General features: G+C 31.6%; 2 protein-coding genes across 2 annotated transcripts; both read left to right on the top strand.

Annotated features, from left to right (window-relative positions):
• The first annotated feature begins 1,352 nt into the window (after positions 1-1,352).
• LOC124938169 (eukaryotic translation initiation factor 3 subunit H-like) lies at positions 1,353-7,028 on the top strand. The gene is made up of 12 exons (XM_047478558.1): positions 1,353-1,502; positions 1,627-1,706; positions 2,045-2,161; positions 2,543-2,646; positions 3,707-3,773; positions 4,352-4,485; positions 4,564-4,612; positions 5,415-5,486; positions 5,571-5,672; positions 5,753-5,820; positions 6,413-6,565; positions 6,671-7,028. The coding sequence occupies exons 1-12, from the start codon at positions 1,493-1,495 to the stop codon at positions 6,726-6,728; spliced, it is 1,014 nt and encodes a 337-aa protein (XP_047334514.1). The 5' UTR covers positions 1,353-1,492; the 3' UTR covers positions 6,729-7,028.
• A 13,107-nt stretch (positions 7,029-20,135) lies between these two features.
• On the top strand, positions 20,136-20,624 carry LOC124939312. The gene has a single exon (XM_047479796.1). The coding sequence runs from the start codon at positions 20,136-20,138 to the stop codon at positions 20,622-20,624; it is 489 nt and encodes a 162-aa protein (XP_047335752.1).
• The last annotated feature ends 237 nt before the right edge of the window (positions 20,625-20,861 follow it).

The raw sequence follows: 20,861 nt of genomic DNA on the forward strand, positions 1-20,861 counted from the left end.
GAAACCGAACGGGCGGTGATGGTATTAAAAATTTCTCGAAATAAAAAACGGGGCAAGGATGGTAATGCATTCTTCGTTCTAAATCGCCACATTGCCATTATTAATCTCAAGTAATAAAAATTATTTATGAGAGAACCGATTAGATTCTTACTTAAAACACATTAAGTTGAAAAGAATATAATAACGTGGGGTCATATTAGTTTTCAACATTACAAAAGTATTTCCTAAAGTTACTATCTTATACTTATTGATGGGAGAGGTTCGACTATAAATGGGCCATAGGTTGCCATAATCTTTGGCTTAGACAATAGATCTATCCCATTATTTATGTATATAATAATGCTTAATTTAAAAAGTGTTCGGATTGTCGAGTCGAGAGCTGTGCTTAATTTGAATATATATGTGAGAGTAATGGATACTTAGGTCGAATTTGAGTTGACCCGCCCATAAATTTTAAACGGTTAAAAATAAAATAAAAAATGTTATATGTATAATTTGAACTTTTAACATAACAAAACAAGTACAACTTTTAACCACTAAACTAAAAATACTTTATATTTTAAATTCAACACCAAATTTGATAAACGTGATACATTTTAACCATATAAGTTAAACTTTTTAACTAACTATGTTGGTTGGTTGACGGACCTAAGTTGGTAGGGTGAGAATAATATTGTTTTTTTTCGAAAAGTGACTTGGTAAGTGGGTTAAAAATAAGATTGTTGGTTGACCGATATAACTCGGTAAAAAATAGATGGTTGACTAATAAGGAATATGTTGCTTGATTGACGAAAATGAGTCGATAAGTATTTGAGGATAAAATTATTATTTTATTTTTAACTGAACAAATGTACGGAATCTAATTTGTGAAATTAAAAAACCAAAAATTTAATTAAAATAATTCAAATGATAAAATTAATTTTTAAGAGATTAAATTTAATGTATTTGATTTTCATAAGCTTTTGAGTTGAATTTAAATCAACCATAAAATATTATTATTATAATAATTATTTTATTATTTTATTTATTTTTTTAAGTTATCTTCATTTAGATAAGATAATATTTTGAAAAAAATAATAATAATTAGATATATACTCATAAATTTATTAATGTCTTTGTTTTTATTTATTTTTTTCCGTCTAAACTCAAATCAAATAGAGATTTTATTTATTTATTTAACCTGTATAAAGTTTAATTTATAACAAATATACATCATAAATACGAAATAGCGGAAACTATTACCAGAAAACACATAAAAACAATTTAACCTAAATCCTAAATTATAAATAATTTTATTTGTTTTTCTAAATAAATTCAATTTTAAGAAATTCGTGAATTAATTAATTAAAAAAAAAAATTACGTCTCTCTCTCTCTTCCTTCTAGTTCTAGGGTTTAGCAGCAGAACGAATAGCCATAGTTTTGCATCTTCTCTTTGAGCAACTGCGATAATCCATAAATTATCTCCGAGGCCAAGAAATCTTCACTAACACCATGGCCAACGGTGTGTTTTTCTTCTATTTCTATCTCTTGATGCACAATGTCTGTACTATTTACTCGTCTTTGATTGGAAACATTGTTTTTTGATTCCTTGATTGAATTTTTTTTGTCTATTGCATTTGTGGCAGCAATTCCTCGCTCCTTTTTACAAGTGGCTTCGACAGAAGAAGTTGTTTCCTCTTTGAGAGTTGTTCAGATGGAAGGACTGGTAACTCACTCTTTTCTACATCTGTTTTGTTTTTGCTATGGATGATTGAATTTTGTAACTCATGCAATTGGGTGAATTTGGAGTGGAAAATTTCAAAGGAATGTTTCATCTTGTACATAATGCATAATTTTAAGGAAGAAATCTGCTTTTGTGATTGTATTCTAAAAGTGCTTCAAAATATTGTACTAGCTTCAAATTTGTTAGTTGGGTTATATACGGTGGATGCCAGTTTGTTGTTACTGTACTGCCACTTTTCTGTCTTAACATTATCTTTTATTTATTTGTACCTCAATAATGGCAAAGCCTACTCATTTGTATGTCAAATTTCTACAATGTAGGCTATTTTGAAGATAATCAAGCACTGTAAGGAGTTTTCACCAGCTCTTGTCACCGGGCAACTTCTTGGATTAGATGTTGGGAGTGTTCTTGAAATTACTAACTGCTTTCCGTTCCCGGTATGTATTTTTCGTTTTTGCTTAGATGTTTGTTTCATAAAACTGAAAATTGAATGTTGAAAATCAAATATTGAAAATTAAGTGCTGAATTAAATAAAGTATTAGATTTTGTCTTAGATATGGTTCAACAAATTGAGTAAAGTTGAATTAACTTTTAAACTCAACACTCATTTTTAGTTCTACTTAAATGATATTTGATTACTTCAATACTATTATTAGAAAAGTACTTTATCTGTGCAGATTAAGATCAAGTACAGTTATCAAACATAGTATTAGTTTTACTTTTGACATCTGGAAATATTATTCTCTGTTATTTTGCTTCTATCATGGTCATGTGTTCTGATCACAAAAAATCTTATGTACCAATAATGTCAATATCAGACCCGTGAAGAAGACGAGGAGATTGAAGCAGATGGAGCTAATTATCAGCTTGAGATGATGAGATGCTTGAGGGAGGTTAATGTTGATAACAACACTGTTGGGTGGTGAGTTTCAGTTCATCTCGTATACATGGCTAGATATGTGCTACAGTCTATGAAAAGGGTGATGTGCCAGTTCTCAGTTTTTGTCCCATTGTTTACAAGCTTGGAACTGAGTTAATCAGTTCTTAACTTTTCTTATATATTAAGGTCTATTTTGTTTTGCTAGTTTCCGGATACAATCTTAGGTAATATGAGGCTTATTTTGATTCATTCATCATCCTCATGATTGATATAGTGTTCATATCAGTATAGATTGAATTTAGTGCAGAATCTGGAATTAGTTTGAAGGACCATTCCAACTATATTGATGATGTGGGTTAGGAATATGGAAATCCTATTTTGCTAATAGTATGTGAGGATATAGAAATCCAGTGTCTTCTTCATGCTTTAGTGACTTGGTATTTTTCTTTCTTTCTGTCTGAAAAGAGGACAAAAGGAATAAACAATCAAGTTAGCGTAGATTGTGACAAACATGATACGATAAGGATGATTGGAATCATAATCATTAGACTGTAAAGAATCCATGAAAACTGGGAGAGAAACTAGTATGGTTACTTGTGTTGCAAATCCATGGAATTAATAAAATGAATATATTCTGCAGCAGCAAATGATAATTACAATTTTGATTCCAAGGAAACCCGATATGAGGGAATTTTAGGAATAGTATATTTTATTCCTATTAGGAATTAGGGATACTTGAGTTTCTTTCATTGTATTTGGCATTTCTTGTTTCTGTTAAGAGGGTCTAAAATCCTTCAGCTGTGGTTGATTGATATGGGATCGAGTGTTAATTTTGATAAAATATTTCATATTGATTTCTGATATAATTGCTCTCCGTGAGTCAAAATTTCTATGCTAATTAGTTTATGATTTAACTTGGTCGCTGTATTCTATAATGTATGATTGGATTTTGGGGATCTATACAAATGGGTTTACTGTAGTTTAATACTTCATAAATATTTTGTTTTTGATATTTTTGGCTTCTCACTTTTTGAAAAGAATAGTATATGTATGTGCTTTGAAGTAGTTGAAATGATATATCGCTTTATTTGGAATCTCTTAGGTATCAGTCCACCTTATTGGGTTCTTTCCAGACTGTTGAACTCATTGAGACATTTATGAATTACCAGGTAACTGTGCTCTTCAATTTCTTCAAATGTTTAAGATGTTTTACTGTAATTTCTGTTTAAAGCTTATTTGTTTGTTAAAGGTGCCTTGTTGGAATTTAAAATGCTGGAATAGTATTGAAAATATCATTAGATTGTTTATCACCCAGGGGTTTTATTATGTAGGGTAATTTGGCTGCAGTGACTTGTATTGGGCCTATCATGAACATTCACTTTCTGAATCAAGTTGTCAAACACTATTCCTGAATGTTGAGATGAAAATACTGAATTGATATGTCCAATAATGCCTAGTGGAAGTTCTTATTTTCCATAATATGCAATAGATTCAGGAATAGTGTTTGACAAATGACAACTTGATTCAGAATGAAAATGAGAATAAAGTAGCATAGTTTTTTTGTAGCAAAATATGTTTTCTGTAGCGCTTAGTGGAAATTTGGTCCATAATTGTGGAATTTCACAAACATAACTTGTGAACTTGATTTTAATTTTTTTATTCTTTGAAAATTTAATGTTTTTCATTTTGAGGTTTCTTCCAATATGTTCATCTAATTGGGTTGATCTATTTCAATGAATGACCATAGGAGAATATTCGACGATGCGTATGCATCATATATGATCCTTCAAAGTCCAACCAAGGTGTTCTGGCCCTCAAGGCGCTGAAGCTTTCAGATTCTTTTATGGATCTTTACCGCAATAATAATTTTACGGGAGAGAAGTATGGGATTTTTCTTTCTTGCATTATGTGATAATGAAAAAATTATGATCTAACTTGCGACTTTCTATTTTGCTACAGATTGAGAGAGAAAAATTTATCATGGGTAGACATCTTTGAGGAGATACCTGTATGTTTCTGTTGCCTTGCGATTGTTCTTTTATACATCATTTTAGCTCTTGTCTTTAGCATTTGAAGTGATGTTTTTAATTGCATAAGTTTCGTGTTGATGTTTGTTCTGCTCTTCCTTGGACATTCATAGCATTTGCTATCTACTGCATTTCCAGTGCATGAGTTTTTGTTATTTAGGATTATTTGCTACCTACTTTATAGTTTCTTGCTAAAGTATTGGCCCATTTAGATATGTATTAGTAGGCTGTTTTTGTATACCCCTTTTCTATGTTGATCATGATCAATAAAATTTTACATTGGTTATGTTTGTCTAAAATCAAAATGATCTAGAACATAATTCATGTCATATAAAATCTGATAAAAAAGTCTTGATACCAAATGAAACAGAACAAATACTAGATAATGATTATAGTTTGTATGCCAAATGAAGCAACCCAAATTGCATTATAATTTGATAATGATCCAGAAAATAATCTGGATCATTATCCAGAAAAATTCTTATACAAACGAAAAAAGATACTTTCAATTTTAGCTTCGTTGTTTTGCCAATGAGATTGTGATTGTGATAAAGATCATGAAAAACACAAGTTTTCAAATAAACTCATAGCCTTTGCATTACTTTATGAAATTTTGTCCATTGTGGGAGCTTTTTATTGTGATGGGAATAAACTTCTTTACATGCTACAATTTTTTCAGTCCATTGATTGATATTTGTACATTATTATTCATGTGTTCTGATTATTGTTGTACATCTTATTTATTTCTATTTGATTACTTATGCTGCTTTTTGTATTTAACAGATTAAGGTGTCAAATTCTGCTCTAGTCAGTGCTTTTATGACAGAGCTTGAAGCTGATACACCAGTAACCCAGGTAAAATTACAACTTACTGTAGCTTGAGATTCTTTCTCCATTAGTTAATAGTTAATATCAAGCCTCTTTTTTGTTGGAGAGTAGTGCGATTATGATAGGTTGCATTTGTCAACAAACCCATATATGGAAAGAAATGTGGAGTTCTTGATCGAGTGCATGGATGACTTGTCCATGGAACAGCAAAAGGTTGGGATTTTTATATTATTATTTTGTTTACCTGGTATCATTGGTTCCTCCATTTAACAAGTCTTTCTTTGTCTCCTCAGTTCCAATTTTACTACAGAAATTTGTCTCGCCAACAAGCTCAGCAGCAACAGTGGCTTCAGAAGAGAAGGTAAAACTTCCATTATAGTAGTGTTATGCGTCTTTGTTCCTTAAGAAAACATTTGAATACTTATTTATCCTACTTGGAAGTCAGTAATAATGTATGAGTAGCTCAACCTGGAAATAACCTGAAATGGAGTATATTCCGGTTTCTTTTAGTTTGAGTTTGTGACATAGTTACTATTGATTTTTTACATATGTGAGTGTTGATTGAAAAGTTGAGATTCGAAAATAAACCCATCTTGTGTCACCATGTGACACTCGTATTCTCTTGTTTGTTATTCTATTTAATTTTGCTTTTTATTTGACATAAGATTCTCTTATAGATTAACTTATTTTATTTTTGTGAAATAACATAAAGTGGGGATAAGATAATAATCATATATTGTCATATGAAATGGGACTGGTAAACATTCATTCACTAAAAATATCGAAACAGATGTGACATCTTCATGTGTTATTATTTTGAAGGCTATTTAATGTGTCTATTCTCGTCCTGCTGTTTATTTCCAGGGGTTGTTCGTTTAGTTAAACCTTCACAATCTACATGTTTTTATTGATCATTATACTAGCCCTGATAGTTCTATATGTTTACTTTGTAGGCTAGAGAATATGGCGCGTAAAGCTGCCGGGGAAGAACTGCTACCTGAGGAAGATCCATCAAACCCCACTTTTAAGCCAATTCCTGAACCATCGCGTCTAGATACTTTTCTTATTACGAATCAAGTCTCCAACTATTGCAACCAAATTCAGGGGTATGTTTCATCCACTTTGATAATCTAATCTAGATATATACTTGACTTGATTTTGAATGTTGCTGTGTTGTTTATTTCTCATGATTTGATTTTCTACTTGTGCAGTTCTGCTGGACAGAGCTTCAGCAAATTGTATTTGATGAAGGCTTTGCAGGAGAATTGATTTACAGTGATTGCCCCCATCCATCTTGGTTATGGCTTGGGCTATAGACGCAGCGTTAATGCCCATTTTTTAGCCGCCTAAGGTTAAGTCAAAATTTTGAATTTAAGCCTGAGAGCCGAGGGTTGTTCTTTAGTTGTAGTCTCTACTTTCTCTCGAACACTTAAGATTATTACTTTTTTTGATCTTTTATATTTATACTCTCTTTATGCCTTTGCATTTAAGTTGCAAATACATGTGATATTGTACAATGGTGTTATTTTTGGTGATTGAAGTTTTTTGGCTGATGTTTATTTGAAGCAAGTTAGTAAAGTGTTGGCAATTTCAAATAGCCTTTTTTCCAATATTCTATATATATAGAACAAATTTCATGGTAATTGGATGTCAGATCACAGGAATGGGAGGGAGGTCTTTGAACGTCGCACAATTTTTGTGTTTTTTTTTCGTGACCTGCGTTTATTCTTGGGTGTGGTTAGCAACTTAGCATGACCCTGCTGCTGAGGCTTAAGATCCATAAGAGGTTGAAGATATCATGGTACATTTTTTTTGCATATCAACTACCACAATTTATATTCTTTCATTGAGAATAAACATGAAACCTTAATGTGATAAGCCCTTGTACAATCAATGAATGTAAGTTAGTCACCAGGGACTTCAAACATTTACAACTACTTTTTATAAGAACTACCTTGAGCCTAATTGATGAGCATAGACTTGAACTAATTAGGGTTCTGTTACGGTCCCACACCTTTCAAGGTCCAATAGAGCATTTGGATTAGATATTGTTGTGGGATTTCTATTTCTAATTCTAAAATTCTATTTAATTCACTTTTCTGTTATTTATCAAACTGATTTTTGTTATGTCCTTTAATAGTTGCTGTAACAAAAGTAACTAAATATTTGGGGGGGGGGGGAATCAGCTATTATATAATGTTGATCTCATCCCCTCAATGTGACATGAATATATAAAAAAACTTGAACTTGTGAAAGTTCTTAATCTCAATTGTATTTTTCAATTTGGCTAATTGTCTTGGATTGTTAGGTAAATACCAACAATATTTTTTCTCATCTTTGATTCATCTTCTCCTATAATCTTGAAATCTTTTTTTCATAACTCTTCCGCTGCACTTTGATCAAAAATTTCCCACTCGGTCTTTGAGATCAAGAACTCTAACCCAGTTACAGATTAAGTCGTAACATCTTGGTATCAGCGCTAGACGATTCTAAAATGATAGAAACCTGCCATCAAGTAGAGATTGATTCTCTTAAAGCCCTAATCGAAAGCCTTACCCAACAATTAGCTTCCATGCATACTGCCCTATAGAAGAACATGACGGAATTAAACAATAATATGGATCGAATGTTCAATGCCACTAAAGAAAGATTGACTGCCATTGAATGTGGTGGGTCTAACAATGACCAAGATCCTTGCACCAGACCCTATGATGATGCTATTTACCACGATCCTCCCCCGAATAGGCCCTTCCATGGCCAACACTATGTTCCCCCAACCCGGCTCACCAATGTTCATTTCCCTCGATTTGATGGGACCGATGTGGAGGGCTGACTCATATCTGTTGATTAATTCTGTAGGGTCGACAAGACTAATGATGCCTCTAACTGGACATTGCCCCCATTCACTTTACTAATGAAACAAGAATGTGGTATGAGTCGTATCTGCAGAATCGTAATCATAGAGAAGCCATGACATGGGACGTGTTCACGAGAGACCTCTTGCTCCAGTTCGGTCTTTCCATACATGACACCCCTATGAGACAATTGATGAACTGAAGCAGGTCAGTACTGTTCAAGAATATAATCTCCAATACATGTCAATTTATCAAAAACTACATAGTATGCCGAAAGAATATGTTATAGATTTCTACCTGTCCGGTCTAAAGGAGGAGAATACAAAGTGTATCAGACTGCGATTTCTTGGGTCCCTAAATGAAGCCATATCAATGGCCAATGTCCAAGAAGTAACATACAGGTCCCTGATGAGCAACGAACACTTGTACATCGTTGAACTGCCGCTACTGTTCAAACCATCCAATGTTAACACGGTATGGCCAAGCACCAATCGAACTACCGACCTCAAGAATTCTTCTCATGCGTCTTCTTCCAGCATAAACTAGGGCTACATGAAGCAATTAGATCCAGCTGTAATTAGAGGAAGAAATGCCTATGTTACACTTGTAAAGAAAAGTTGGAGCCCAACCATAGGTGTAAATCAAAATTATTCATGGTCTCGGCTAATCATCAAGAAATCTTACCATATGCCCAAAAACTCACTCCAAAGCTAGTTTTTGATGATCCTCCTTTGCAGCTTAGGGAAGGGGATGAACCTGTCATTTTTTTACATGCATTGACTGGTTCTAAAAAATTTTCAAACACTTTAGATCATTGGTAAGATCGGGAACTTGTCGGTGGTGATCCTGATTGATATAGGCAACACCCATAACTTTATCAATAGCAGGATTATGAATAAAATTAGCCACAATAGTATGCCCACCAAGGTGCAGTCGGTTTGAGTGGCAGATGACTCCAACATATTATGCTCTACCATTTGCCAAGACCTGAAATGGTCAATGGATGAAAATGATTATGAAACATAAATGAAGGTGATTACCATGGACGAATACGATATTGTGTGCTTGGCATCAAGTAACTGATTACTTTAGGACCTTCATCATGGAATTTCAAAAAACTGACCATTCTTATGAGAAGCAAGGGAGAACCACAGTCTTCCATGGAATACCTCAGGCACAAATCAACATGATACAAGACAACCAACTAGAGAAGCCATTAGAAAAATGTAGTGTTGCTGTCATGGTGAAAATAAGGAGTAAGCATGAATGCCAAATTGTTTCACTTACTACATGATATTAGAAGAGATTCTCGAGGAATTCTAGTGTCTGCTCGAAGTCTTCAACACTCTATTCTAGAAACCCGAAGGCTTACCACCAGTCAGGAGAGTAATTACAAAATAAATTGGATTGTCCATGACTCTTTTGTTACCCCTGTGGTTCTGGTTTGGAAGGACTTGTCCTGCATTTTTTATGACACCCTTGTGTATAATCGGAGCTGGAAGAAGTTTTTTTTTATATCTACACCAGGTCCTGACGATATTGCAACAACAAAGGTTATTCTCCAATTTGACTATTTATCTTGGACGGTTAGGTATATACCAACAATATTCTTTTCTCATATTTGATTCTTTTTCTCATATAATTTTGAAATCTCATTTTCATAACTCTTCCGTTGTACTTTGATCAAAGATTTCCCATTCGGTCCTTGGGATCAAGAACTCTAACCTGAGTTACAAATTAAGTTGTAACAGGTTCCTATCATAAAGTTCAATTTTGTTATTTTGAATTTTGATAAATGATTCTAAATTGACCATACTATTTGGAATCTATTCATTTTCTCCAATAATTTTTTTTTTCAAATTTGTTATTAATTTATTTTATGTAAATTATAAAATTATTTTCAATTTTTTTAAATATTGATTTAAATAACAAATATTTGATAGTACATAAATTCAAAAGGAAATAAGTTGTTTCCTTAAATACTGTGAGAGAAATGATTGAGAGAGGAAATAACGTGGTGTAATATGATTGGCCGAAAAAACCAATAGGGTGATGCACAAAAAGAGAATCATATGCAATGCCACGGTGGTGAAAAAAATGAAATAAAAAAGTGTTCCCGCTCATTGAAAATGTTTTTTCTCTCTCTACTATTCTGCGTCTTTTCGTTTGCTCTCGACGCTTCCGTTGCTCGTCTTTTTATTTCTTCTCTTCTAGTTGCTCTCCGTTTGCTCAATTTCAAATATATTTGAAAATGGTTTACAAAACTTTGGTTTTGTGAAGTCAAAATAGTAAGAAAATGTTACTGAAGCCCAATTTTATTTCTCATTTCAGTTTTTCAAACTTTACATTTTATTTCTTATTTGTTTTAAATCTTTACGTTTATCTCTTATTTGATAATTAGAAATCACATAAATAAATTGTTCAATTTACTGAATTGACGAAGAAATTGGCAACGACAGATAAAACTAGGAAGTAACTCATTTAAAATTTTATTTGGGAATAATACCATATTTGCTTATGAACTTGGCTTGATGTGTCAAATGTGTTGGATTAATTTATAATTAATTCATATTGGGCTTTAATGCAATATTTTAGTGTCATATGTGAAGTGGGAAATGTCAAATCGCATGTGTCATATGATCATAAAACGCGATATTCCAGAGACATTCAGGGGTGCAGTATATGAGGATATTACCAATGCAAATGTGTTCCTTACGGAAATCGAAAAACGATTTGTAAGGAATGATAAGGTGGAAACAGACACAATTTTAGCGCGCCTTATTTCCTTAAAGTATAAAGACAATGGTAATAAAATAGATCACATCTTGGAAATGTCCCATATTGTTTCAAGGCTAAAGGCACTTAAGCTTGATCTTTCTGAAGATCTTCTTGTGCATCTGATACTCCTCTCGCTACCAGCTCACTATAACCAGTTTAAAGTGAGCTATAATTGTCAAAAGGAGAAATGGTCTCTTAACGAGTTCATTTCTTATTACAGACAAGAGGAGGAAATGTTAAAACTAGACAGGACTAAAAGTGCTCATATCGTTACTGCCCCGAAGGTTAATAAGGTTAATACCTAAAGAGAAAGAATAAGGAAGTTGTTAAGGGTCCCGAGTAAAAGAAACAAGTCATATCCAAGGTACATGATAAAAAGTGTTACTTTTGCGGTAATGCGGGACACATGAAGAAAGAATGTAACAAGTATCATGTTTGGGTTGCCAAGAAAGATACTAAAGGTACATTTCTTAATGTAGTATGTACAGAGATTAATTTACCTTCAGTACCTAGAAATACTTTGTGGGTAGATTTTGTGGTTACTATTCATATAAGTGTTTCTATGCAGGGTTGCTTAAGCCATCGGTTGTCAAGTGATGCTGAAAGATTAATCTATGTGGGCGACGAGAAAACGGTGCCCGAGGAGGCAATAGGGCATTTTAAATTATTGTTAAAAACTTATTTTTATTTGGATTAAAAAAATACATTTGTTATATCGTCTTTTAGACGCAATTTGATTTTTGTTTCAGTTTTGGACAAATCAGGTTATTTTTGTTCATTTGGAAATTCAAATTTCAGTTTATCTTTAAATTCAAATATTGTTGGTACAAGTTTGTTAAATACTTACTTATACTTACTTGAAACTATTTTTTCTTATAATGAAACCCTACACGTGGAATCACGCGGTATTAAAAGAAAAATTAATAAAGAAAATTCGGCAATATTATGACACATAAGGTTAGGTCACATCTCTAGAAATAGAGTTGAAAGACTTGTGTCTAATAGAATTTTGAATTCCTTGATTTTACAGACTTTGATGTCTGTATTGAATTAGTAAAGGGAAAACAAACTAAATCAAAAAGGTTAGGTGCCAATAGGTCATCGGAAGTTTTAGAATTGATTCATACATATATTTTCGGTACATTTCCTTCGGCTTCTAGGAATGGACAATAATATTTTATATCATTTATTGATGACTATTCCAGATTTGGATACATATATCTTATTCATGAAAAGTCACAATTAGTGGACGTTTTTAAGTTGTTTAAGGCTGAAGTTGAGAAACAACTCAACCGAAGCATTAAATGCGTCAGATCTAATAATGGTGGTGAATACTACGATAAATATGATGGTTCAAGTGAACAGCGTCCATGATCATTTGCTAAATTTCTAGAGAAATCCGGTATCGTCCCACAGTACACGCCTAGGTCACCTAGCATGAACGATGTATCTGAAAGATGAAATATAACTCTTAAGGATATGGTAAGGAGTATAATTAGTCAATCTAACCAGAGTTACTCTAGGGAGAAATATTAAAAACATCATCATATATTCTTAATAGGTTACCTACTAAAGCAGCTAATAAAATACATTATGAACTTTGGATTAGGCGAAAGCCTAGTTTAAAGCATTTACATGTTTGGGGTTGTTCAACTGAGGCAAGGTCTTATAGGCCTTTAGAAAATAAATTGGACCCCAAGACAATAAGTAACTACTTTATTGGTTATCTGAGCGATCAAGGGACTATAAGTTTTACGATCCCACACTTAAGAAATTTTTTGAAACGGGAAATGCGGTATTTTTTGAGGTTGTAGAGTTTAAGGAGAGAAATAATGTAAGGGACATTGGTTTAGAGGAGGACGAATCTTTGACTCAGTCTTCGAACGAGTTAACTTCTCTTGGAGATGTTCATGTTTCCATACATGTCATTGTTCAAGAAGCAATTCTGAATCCTCATATGAACAATGTCGAACTCCCCCTTATTTAGGAAGAGGTAATTCTTCCTATAGTTGAAACTCAACAACCTCAAGTTCAAGAACACGTGCATTTGTGAAGGTCCACTAGAGAGAGAAAAAGTGAAATATCGGATTATTTCATCGTATTTTTCAAGAGCATGAGGAAAATTATGGTATGAGTGAGAATGATCCACTCACCTTCACTCAAGCTATAATTTGTTTCAATTCTCAAAAGTGGATCAAAAACAATGAATGAGGAGTATAAGTCAATGCAGGACAATACAATTTGAGAACTTGTCCCATTACCTGAAGGTAAGAAATCCATTAGTTGTAAATAAATTTTTAAAACCAAAAGGAATTCGAAGGGTAATGTGTAAATAATGACACTTGTAACACAAGATACATCAAATGGATAACAAAACATCGTTTCTTAATGGCAACATTGATGAAACGATTTATATGACGCAAGCACAAAATTTCATGTCGGATTACTCTAAAAAAATGGTTAGCAAATTGACAAAATCCATTTATGGGCTTAAACAGGCTTCTCTTCAATGTTACCATAAATTCCATGAAGTGGTTATCTCGTTAGGTTTTAAGATGAACATTGTCGAGGATTGTGTGTATCATAAGTTTAATGGGAGTAAATTCATCTTTTTGATACTTTATGTCGATGACATTTTGTTAACCACAAATGATAAGGAATTTTTGCATGACACTAAGAAATTTCTACCTAGGAATTTTCAAATGACAGATCTAAGTGAATCTTCTTTTGTATTAGGGATCCAAATCCATCGAGATCGGTCTCGTGGTGTTCTTGGATTATCACAAAGAAGCTACATCGATAAAGTATTTGAAAGATTTTTCATGCTTAAAAGTAAGTTGATCGACACCCCTGTCGCTAAAGGTTATAAATTCAGTCTTAGTCAATTCCCTAAGAACAATTCAGAAATTAAGGAAATAGAGTTAATTCCCTACTCTTCGGCTGTAGGGAGTTTAATGTATGCTCAAGTATGTACGTGTCCGAATATTGCATTCATAGTCGAAGTATCAGGTAGATATTTAAGTAACCTTAGGATGGACCATTGGCGCGCAACCAAAAGGGTTATGAGATATCTAAATAGAACAAAAGATTATATGCTCACGTATAAGAGAACAGATGATTTGAAGATTATCGGATATTCCGACTCTAATTTTGTGGGATGCGCAAATAGTAGGAAATCTACATCTGGATATGTATATATGTTGGCCAGTGGATTGATTTCATGAAAAATTGTCAAACAGACACTTGTTGCGTCATCCACTATGGCGGCAAAGTTCGTTGTATGTTACGAGACATCAAATCACAGAGCATGGTTGCAAAATTTTGTCATTGGTCTGCGCGTTATAAAGGGTATTGAACGACCACTAAAGTTATACTATGACAATAAATCAACAGGTATGTATTCCAATAACAACATAAGCTCGTACAAGTCAAAGCATATTGACATTAAGTTTCTAGTTGTGAAGGAGAGAATTCAAAATGGTCAACTTTCAATAGAGCACATAGGTACAAATTCCATGTTACCAGACCCACTAACTAAGACATTAACACCTAAAGCGTTTCATGAGCACACTGCTCACATGGGTGTTAAGTTATTCAATGATATATCAGTTTAGTGGGAGTTTGTATTTATTTTATTTTTATACTCTATTGTTTGTTCTAGACGTATAGTTTTACATTTTTCAATCAATAAAGTTTTGGATATTTTACTGATCAGATTTATCCCTTTTAAAATATTCATTTTATTCTCTCAAATAAATTTTAAAGTTTTTTTTAATCTCATAAAGAGGACCAGTTGAAAATAGACACGTGGTGATCACATTCATGTATTTTCATGCTATGCATTCATAATTGATCTATGTCATTTAGCTACGTTGGTAATGTGACCATGTAAGGTTTAGTTACGATCATGCTAACGAAAGCCGTTATGATCCTTTATTAATATAGTTAATGGACCAGATTGTAAGGGATACCCTAAAGTTTATAATAACCATCCAAGCTAGCAATAAGCTTACACTATTGTGGATTTGCATATTCGACCCAGTGGGAGATTGTTGGATTAATTTATAATTAATTCAATAATTATTGGGCCTTTAATGCAATATTTATAGTGTTGAGCTATTATGTAATAAACCTAAGCTAAAGTGATCAAATACGCTATTAAGGAGGTTTATGAAATAAATGCGTAGAGACCAAAGAGTTATTTAAATATATATGAGGGACTGATTTATAAATAACTGAAATCTAAAAAAGATGATTATGGTCCCCAATTTACACTGGATCAGGCTCATTGGACTTAATAATTGTCGATTGATATTAGTATGGCTACCGCATTTAGTAGAAAAGAAATCTCTCTTGTCTTCCCGTCGACAGAGAGGATTCACAGAGTGAGAAATCCCAAAGTAAAGTCAAGGGTTGTGCTATAGATTGGAAGATCCATCAACCGAAATTCATCCCAAAGACAATCAAGAACAATGAAAGATAAATGTATTTTTCGCTTCTAGTAATTAAATTGGTCTCTCATCTCAAATTCCTTGTTTGATAGTTATTTAAAGTTTATATAAAGTATTATTATATTTTATTTATAAAATCTAACAAAATATACATGTATCGAAAATATTTTATTTATATTTACGAACTTTAAATGTATTAAATTTATTTAAATTAATCGAAGTCTATAACTGCGATAAAAATTAAGCCCAGGGGCATGCCACTTGACTTACATGACAATATTATTTATTAATTTATTTTAATTATATCATATTTCATGCAAACCTACGTTAACATTTTCTCTCATCCCTCATCAATCTTTAATCTTTTCCACCCTTACACTCAACATCATATTTAACTTTTTATTAACTCTTGATTATTAAAATTTCACTTTCCTTTATTATTTTTAATTTTCTTCTTTTCATCTATTTCTTCTATTCCCAGCCAGTTAAAACTATATGTGAAAATCTTTCAAAGGGTCTTAAAAGTCGCACAACAGAAGCTTTATTCTTATTTTATTTTTATTGTACCCCTTCCTTAATATATTTTCGTTTGCCCATATGAAATTCCTCTACCACTACTTTATTTGTTTTTGTATTTTCTCTAACTAAAAAAATATATAAATAATAATTACTATATGAGAATAAAAAATTATTAACAATAATATATATATATATATATAAATCAATTATATTATATATATGAAAATAAAAATCAGTTATATTATATATATGAAAATAAAAATCACTTATAATATACAATATATTTTCTAAAAAATGTATTACACAATTAAATTGATTATTTTAGGGGAATTCATCTTTTAATGCATTTTATATTATCATCATATATTTCATATCCTCAAATTTCAAATTTAATTGATCATATTAGCACCAAGTATTTCTTAATTTTATTCAGAATTAAGTAAAAAATAATATCACAGGTTAATGACAGCTCTACTAATTCTAATCCTTAGTCTGATTCTTAAAAATAAAATAAATCAATTCATTACTACATAGCCTAATTCTTAAAAAAAAAATCAATTCACTAAAACATAGCTGAAAAGAAAAGAAAAATATGGATTTTTTTTTTTTTAAAATAGTAGAGGAAAATGAAATGTTGAAGATAAGAGAGATAATGAAAGTTAAATAATGTTGAGTGAAAGATTAAAAATAAATAAAGAACTGATATGTGAGAAATAATGGTTGAGGGATGAGACAGATGTATACTATATGTTGAATGAAATATTGTATAATTAAAATAAATTAATAAATAATAATTGAAATACTTGAGAATTGATATATATATAGGAAATATTATTTGAAATGCTTGAGAAATGAAGTATATTCACCTAATTGTAATGTAAAACTATTTATACGTTAATGTAAAATTATTTACGCATTCTCTAATACTACTGATATTTTTATATCAACTAGCATGTATTACGTGCATTTGCACTATTAATAATATAAAAAATTGTGAAAAAAATATTACGGTAAAAATATGATAGCATTTTTAATTTTATTTATAAACGTTTTAAATTTATGGACGGGTCAACCCACAATTCGATTCAAGTATCCATTTACTCTCATATTGCAGAACGATCTCTAAAACAATTGATAGAGTTTGATTCCTCAACTAAATTAGTTTGACCTTTAAGTCCACTTCTTCTTCATGCTACGAGTGAAAGGGAAAATGTAAAGACTACCATTAAAGTAGTCAATGCGAGACTTACTATATCCATATGAATTATGTCCCCTATATCTATAAATACGACAAAATTATTTAATTATTGCTCACTAATAATAGTGAAATCTATAGCGCAGAGTCAAAAGAGAATTATGGTTGATTAAAAACTATTGATGAACCACCGCGTTCATTAAATTTGGTGTTAAAATTAAAATATAAAGTCTTATTATCCTAGTCGGTTAAAAAGTTGTACTTATTTTGTTAGGTTGCAAGTTCGAACCATACTTATAGCATTTTGAATATTATTTTTAACCGTTTTAAGTTTATAGGCGGGTCAACCCACAATCCGACCCAAGTATCTATTTACTCTCACATATATATCCAAATTAACCACAGTTCTCGACCGAGCAATCCGAACACTTTAAAAATTAAGCATCATTATATATATAGATAACGACCGTTTTAGTAACGAATGGGAACGACTTATAGGGCCATTATTGAAATTCATAACCGTCTTTTTTACTTTCAGTAATGGTTTTGACCCTTACTGATACCTATTTTTCTACTAGTGATGTTCATATAAACAAACTGCAATATTAAAACATGTAGTTGACTGTTATCTCCCACTTTTGAAAACATGTTTATATTAAAAAAAAACATTAATTTATATATTTTATCGATTTCCTTATTCATATAATGAATACTATGAAACAACAAACTACAATACTAAAAACAAGCTAGGGATTCATCCTTAAGAACATACATTTTTCCGACGATTGCGAGAATATTGTTTCTCTTAGCGAAAGTTGGATCGGAGCTCAAAGGTGAAAACTAGGGAGTGATTTAGCATTAAGGTGTAAATAATTTTATATAAATGTGTAAATGTTTTTATATGACAATTAACTGCATCTATTTTAGTTTTCAAGCATTACAAATAGTATTTTCTGTATTTATTTCAGTTTTCAGTCATTTCAAGTAGTATTTCTTGTATATATTTAAGATTTCAAGCATTATATCGTATTGGAACATTTTAAATCGTATTTAAACATTCTAAATAATTATAGCAACTAAATAAGTATTCTAAATAATTATCTAAATGAACTAGAATCAAATTGTTCATATAAACGAACTACAATATTAAAAACATGTAGTTGACATGTTATCTCCCACTTTTGTGAACATGATCATATTAAAAACAAAACATTGATTTTTTACATGTTATCGATTTCCTTGTTCATATAATTAATACTATAAAAAAAAACTACAATAATAAGAACAAACTAGGGATTCATTATAAGAATATACATTTTTCTGACGACAACGAGAGCTTTTGTTTCTTTTAGCGAAAGTTAGATCGGGACTTGAAGGTGAAAACTAGGGATTGATTTAGCGTTCTAGTACAAATTAAACATTTAGCAAGAATAATCACATTGAGAGAACCTCTTTCACGTTTAGAGAGAAAAATACGTTCAAAAGATCTAGTTAGAGCATCAGCAGCGCACAAGACCTCTGCCCTCTTATTTTGTTAAATCTATATTCCACCTCAGCAGAAAGCGGGCACATATTGTACTTGGGCAAAAAACTCCAATGCTTCCGCCCGCCCGCCCTCTTATCTAAATAATTTAAAGGTAAATTTTATTTATACTATTTTAAATAAATAACTAATTTATACTATTATAATTAATATTTCTATAGGAAAATTTGAGAATTTAAACCCATAAAACGCGTTAATATAATTAATAAAAAATATTATAATATACTATAATATTATTATAATTTAAAATATATTATAATATTATTATAATTAAATATATAATTAATATTCCTATATTATATAATATAGTAAAATTTTAGAATATATATTTATTTAATGTTATTATAATGTTACTTAAAAATAATAAGAAAAAATATTATAATTAAATATATAATTAATATTTCTATATTATAGAGTATATTATATTATATAATTATGAAATGTTAGAGTTGAGCATGACCGACATAGAGGGCACTGCCCTCTTCTTCCTTTTATCTACAATGCAAAAAATGAAAAAAAAACAATGACCTGCCCTTTTCCACGCTGTCCGATGCGGGCACAGGTCATGCGCTGAAGATGCTCTTAGGACGATAATTTTTTAAAAATCTTTCGAAAACACACACTTTTTAGAGAAATAAACTTTTTTTCTCTGTCCATCCGATGTGGCATAACACGTCAGATTCGTTGCATGCGATCATTGTGTTTGTCTGCTAAATCATTTTATAATATATATATATATATATATATATATATATATATATATATATATATATATAATATCTAATTCTAGTAATAATTAAGAGTCCTGAACTCACTAAGATTTTGATACTTCAATTTTTAATATGAAAAAAAAAAATTAGTTGAACTGAAAATAATAATAATAATAATAATAATAATAATAATAATAAAAGGGAGTGACGGTTAGATATTTGTATAGCCAACTAGTAGTCTACCGATCTATTACAAAGAAGAAAACAAAACTTGATCTATATATAAATAAATATATATATATATATATACCTAGGTAAATAGGAATAAGAATTATATATTTACAATAAATGTTGCTAGCAAAAGAAGAAAAAAAATACAACCATTTTTAGGAAATATAATTCATTTGAAAAAATAAATTAAAAAAAATTGAAAGGCCGCCCCGCCCAATTCGTAGTCTAAAGACGCGTATCCGTGATTAGATGATCTCTCTTTAGTTAATTATAAATAGATTCATATGCTCAGGCAAAGCATATAATAATAATAAGGATCATATCGATCGATCTGTCTACTCAGATGGGAAACTATATTTCATGCAGCAATTACATGTCGGGACCGAGAACGAAGATGGCAAAGGTAATTCTCCCCAGCGGAGAAATGAGAAATTTCGTAGATGTGGTAACTGCAGCGGAGCTAATGGTTGAATCTCCCAATTTCTTCTTGGTGAATGGTCGGTCGTTGACAATCGGTGGGAGGTTCGAACCGTTGGGCGCAGACGAGGAATTAGAGTTGGGAAACATTTATGTCATGTACCCCATGAAGAGAAGACGGTCTAGAGTCACGGCGGCGGATTTGACCATCTTATTTATGGGTGCTGCTGCTGATCAGAGGAGGCGGAGGACCATGATATCTAGTGATGGAGATGAAGGAGGGAGGAGAAGGAGGTTGAGCTTGGATGGAGGAGTTGATCGTGCTTTTCGGTTGATGGAGTCCGGCGACGAGGGGCAAAGGAGGAGAAGGTTAAGCTTGGACAGTGGAGGAGGAGTATATGGTTTGGAGAACAAGTTCAAATGTGGTAGATCAACCAGGCCAATGTTGGATACAATTAAGGAATAAGAGCCTACTCCCATTTTATCTGGCAAAAGTCCTAGTGAAAGGGCTATTAGGGTTTTGGTCATAGAGGACCAGTTGAATTTTCTCCTCCCACCTCAAATTACCTTCTAAAATCTCTTCTCTTTTTATTTAATTCTCATCATCATAAATAAGGTCACATTGTGTAATGTAATCATCCATCATTTTATTTATTTATTATATGGAATCAACAATTCAACATGCAAATTGTTACCATCATTG

Source organism: Impatiens glandulifera, chromosome 5 (genome assembly GCF_907164915.1).
Source record: "Impatiens glandulifera chromosome 5, dImpGla2.1, whole genome shotgun sequence".
NCBI lineage: Eukaryota > Viridiplantae > Streptophyta > Magnoliopsida > Ericales > Balsaminaceae > Impatiens > Impatiens glandulifera.

What these genes read in the sequence shown, in the direction of transcription:
- LOC124938169 (XM_047478558.1), top strand. An exon ending in CTGATACACCAGTAACCCAG is followed by an intron (nt 5,487 to 5,570) that starts GTAAAATTACAA and finishes GTTGGAGAGTAG; the next exon opens with TGCGATTATGATAGGTTGCA. An exon ending in CAGTGGCTTCAGAAGAGAAG is followed by an intron (nt 5,821 to 6,412) that starts GTAAAACTTCCA and finishes TTTACTTTGTAG; the next exon opens with GCTAGAGAATATGGCGCGTA.
- LOC124939312 (XM_047479796.1), top strand. Translation starts at nt 20,136, where the DNA reads ATGGCAAAGGTAATTCTCCCCAGCGGAGAAATGAGAAATTTCGTAGAT.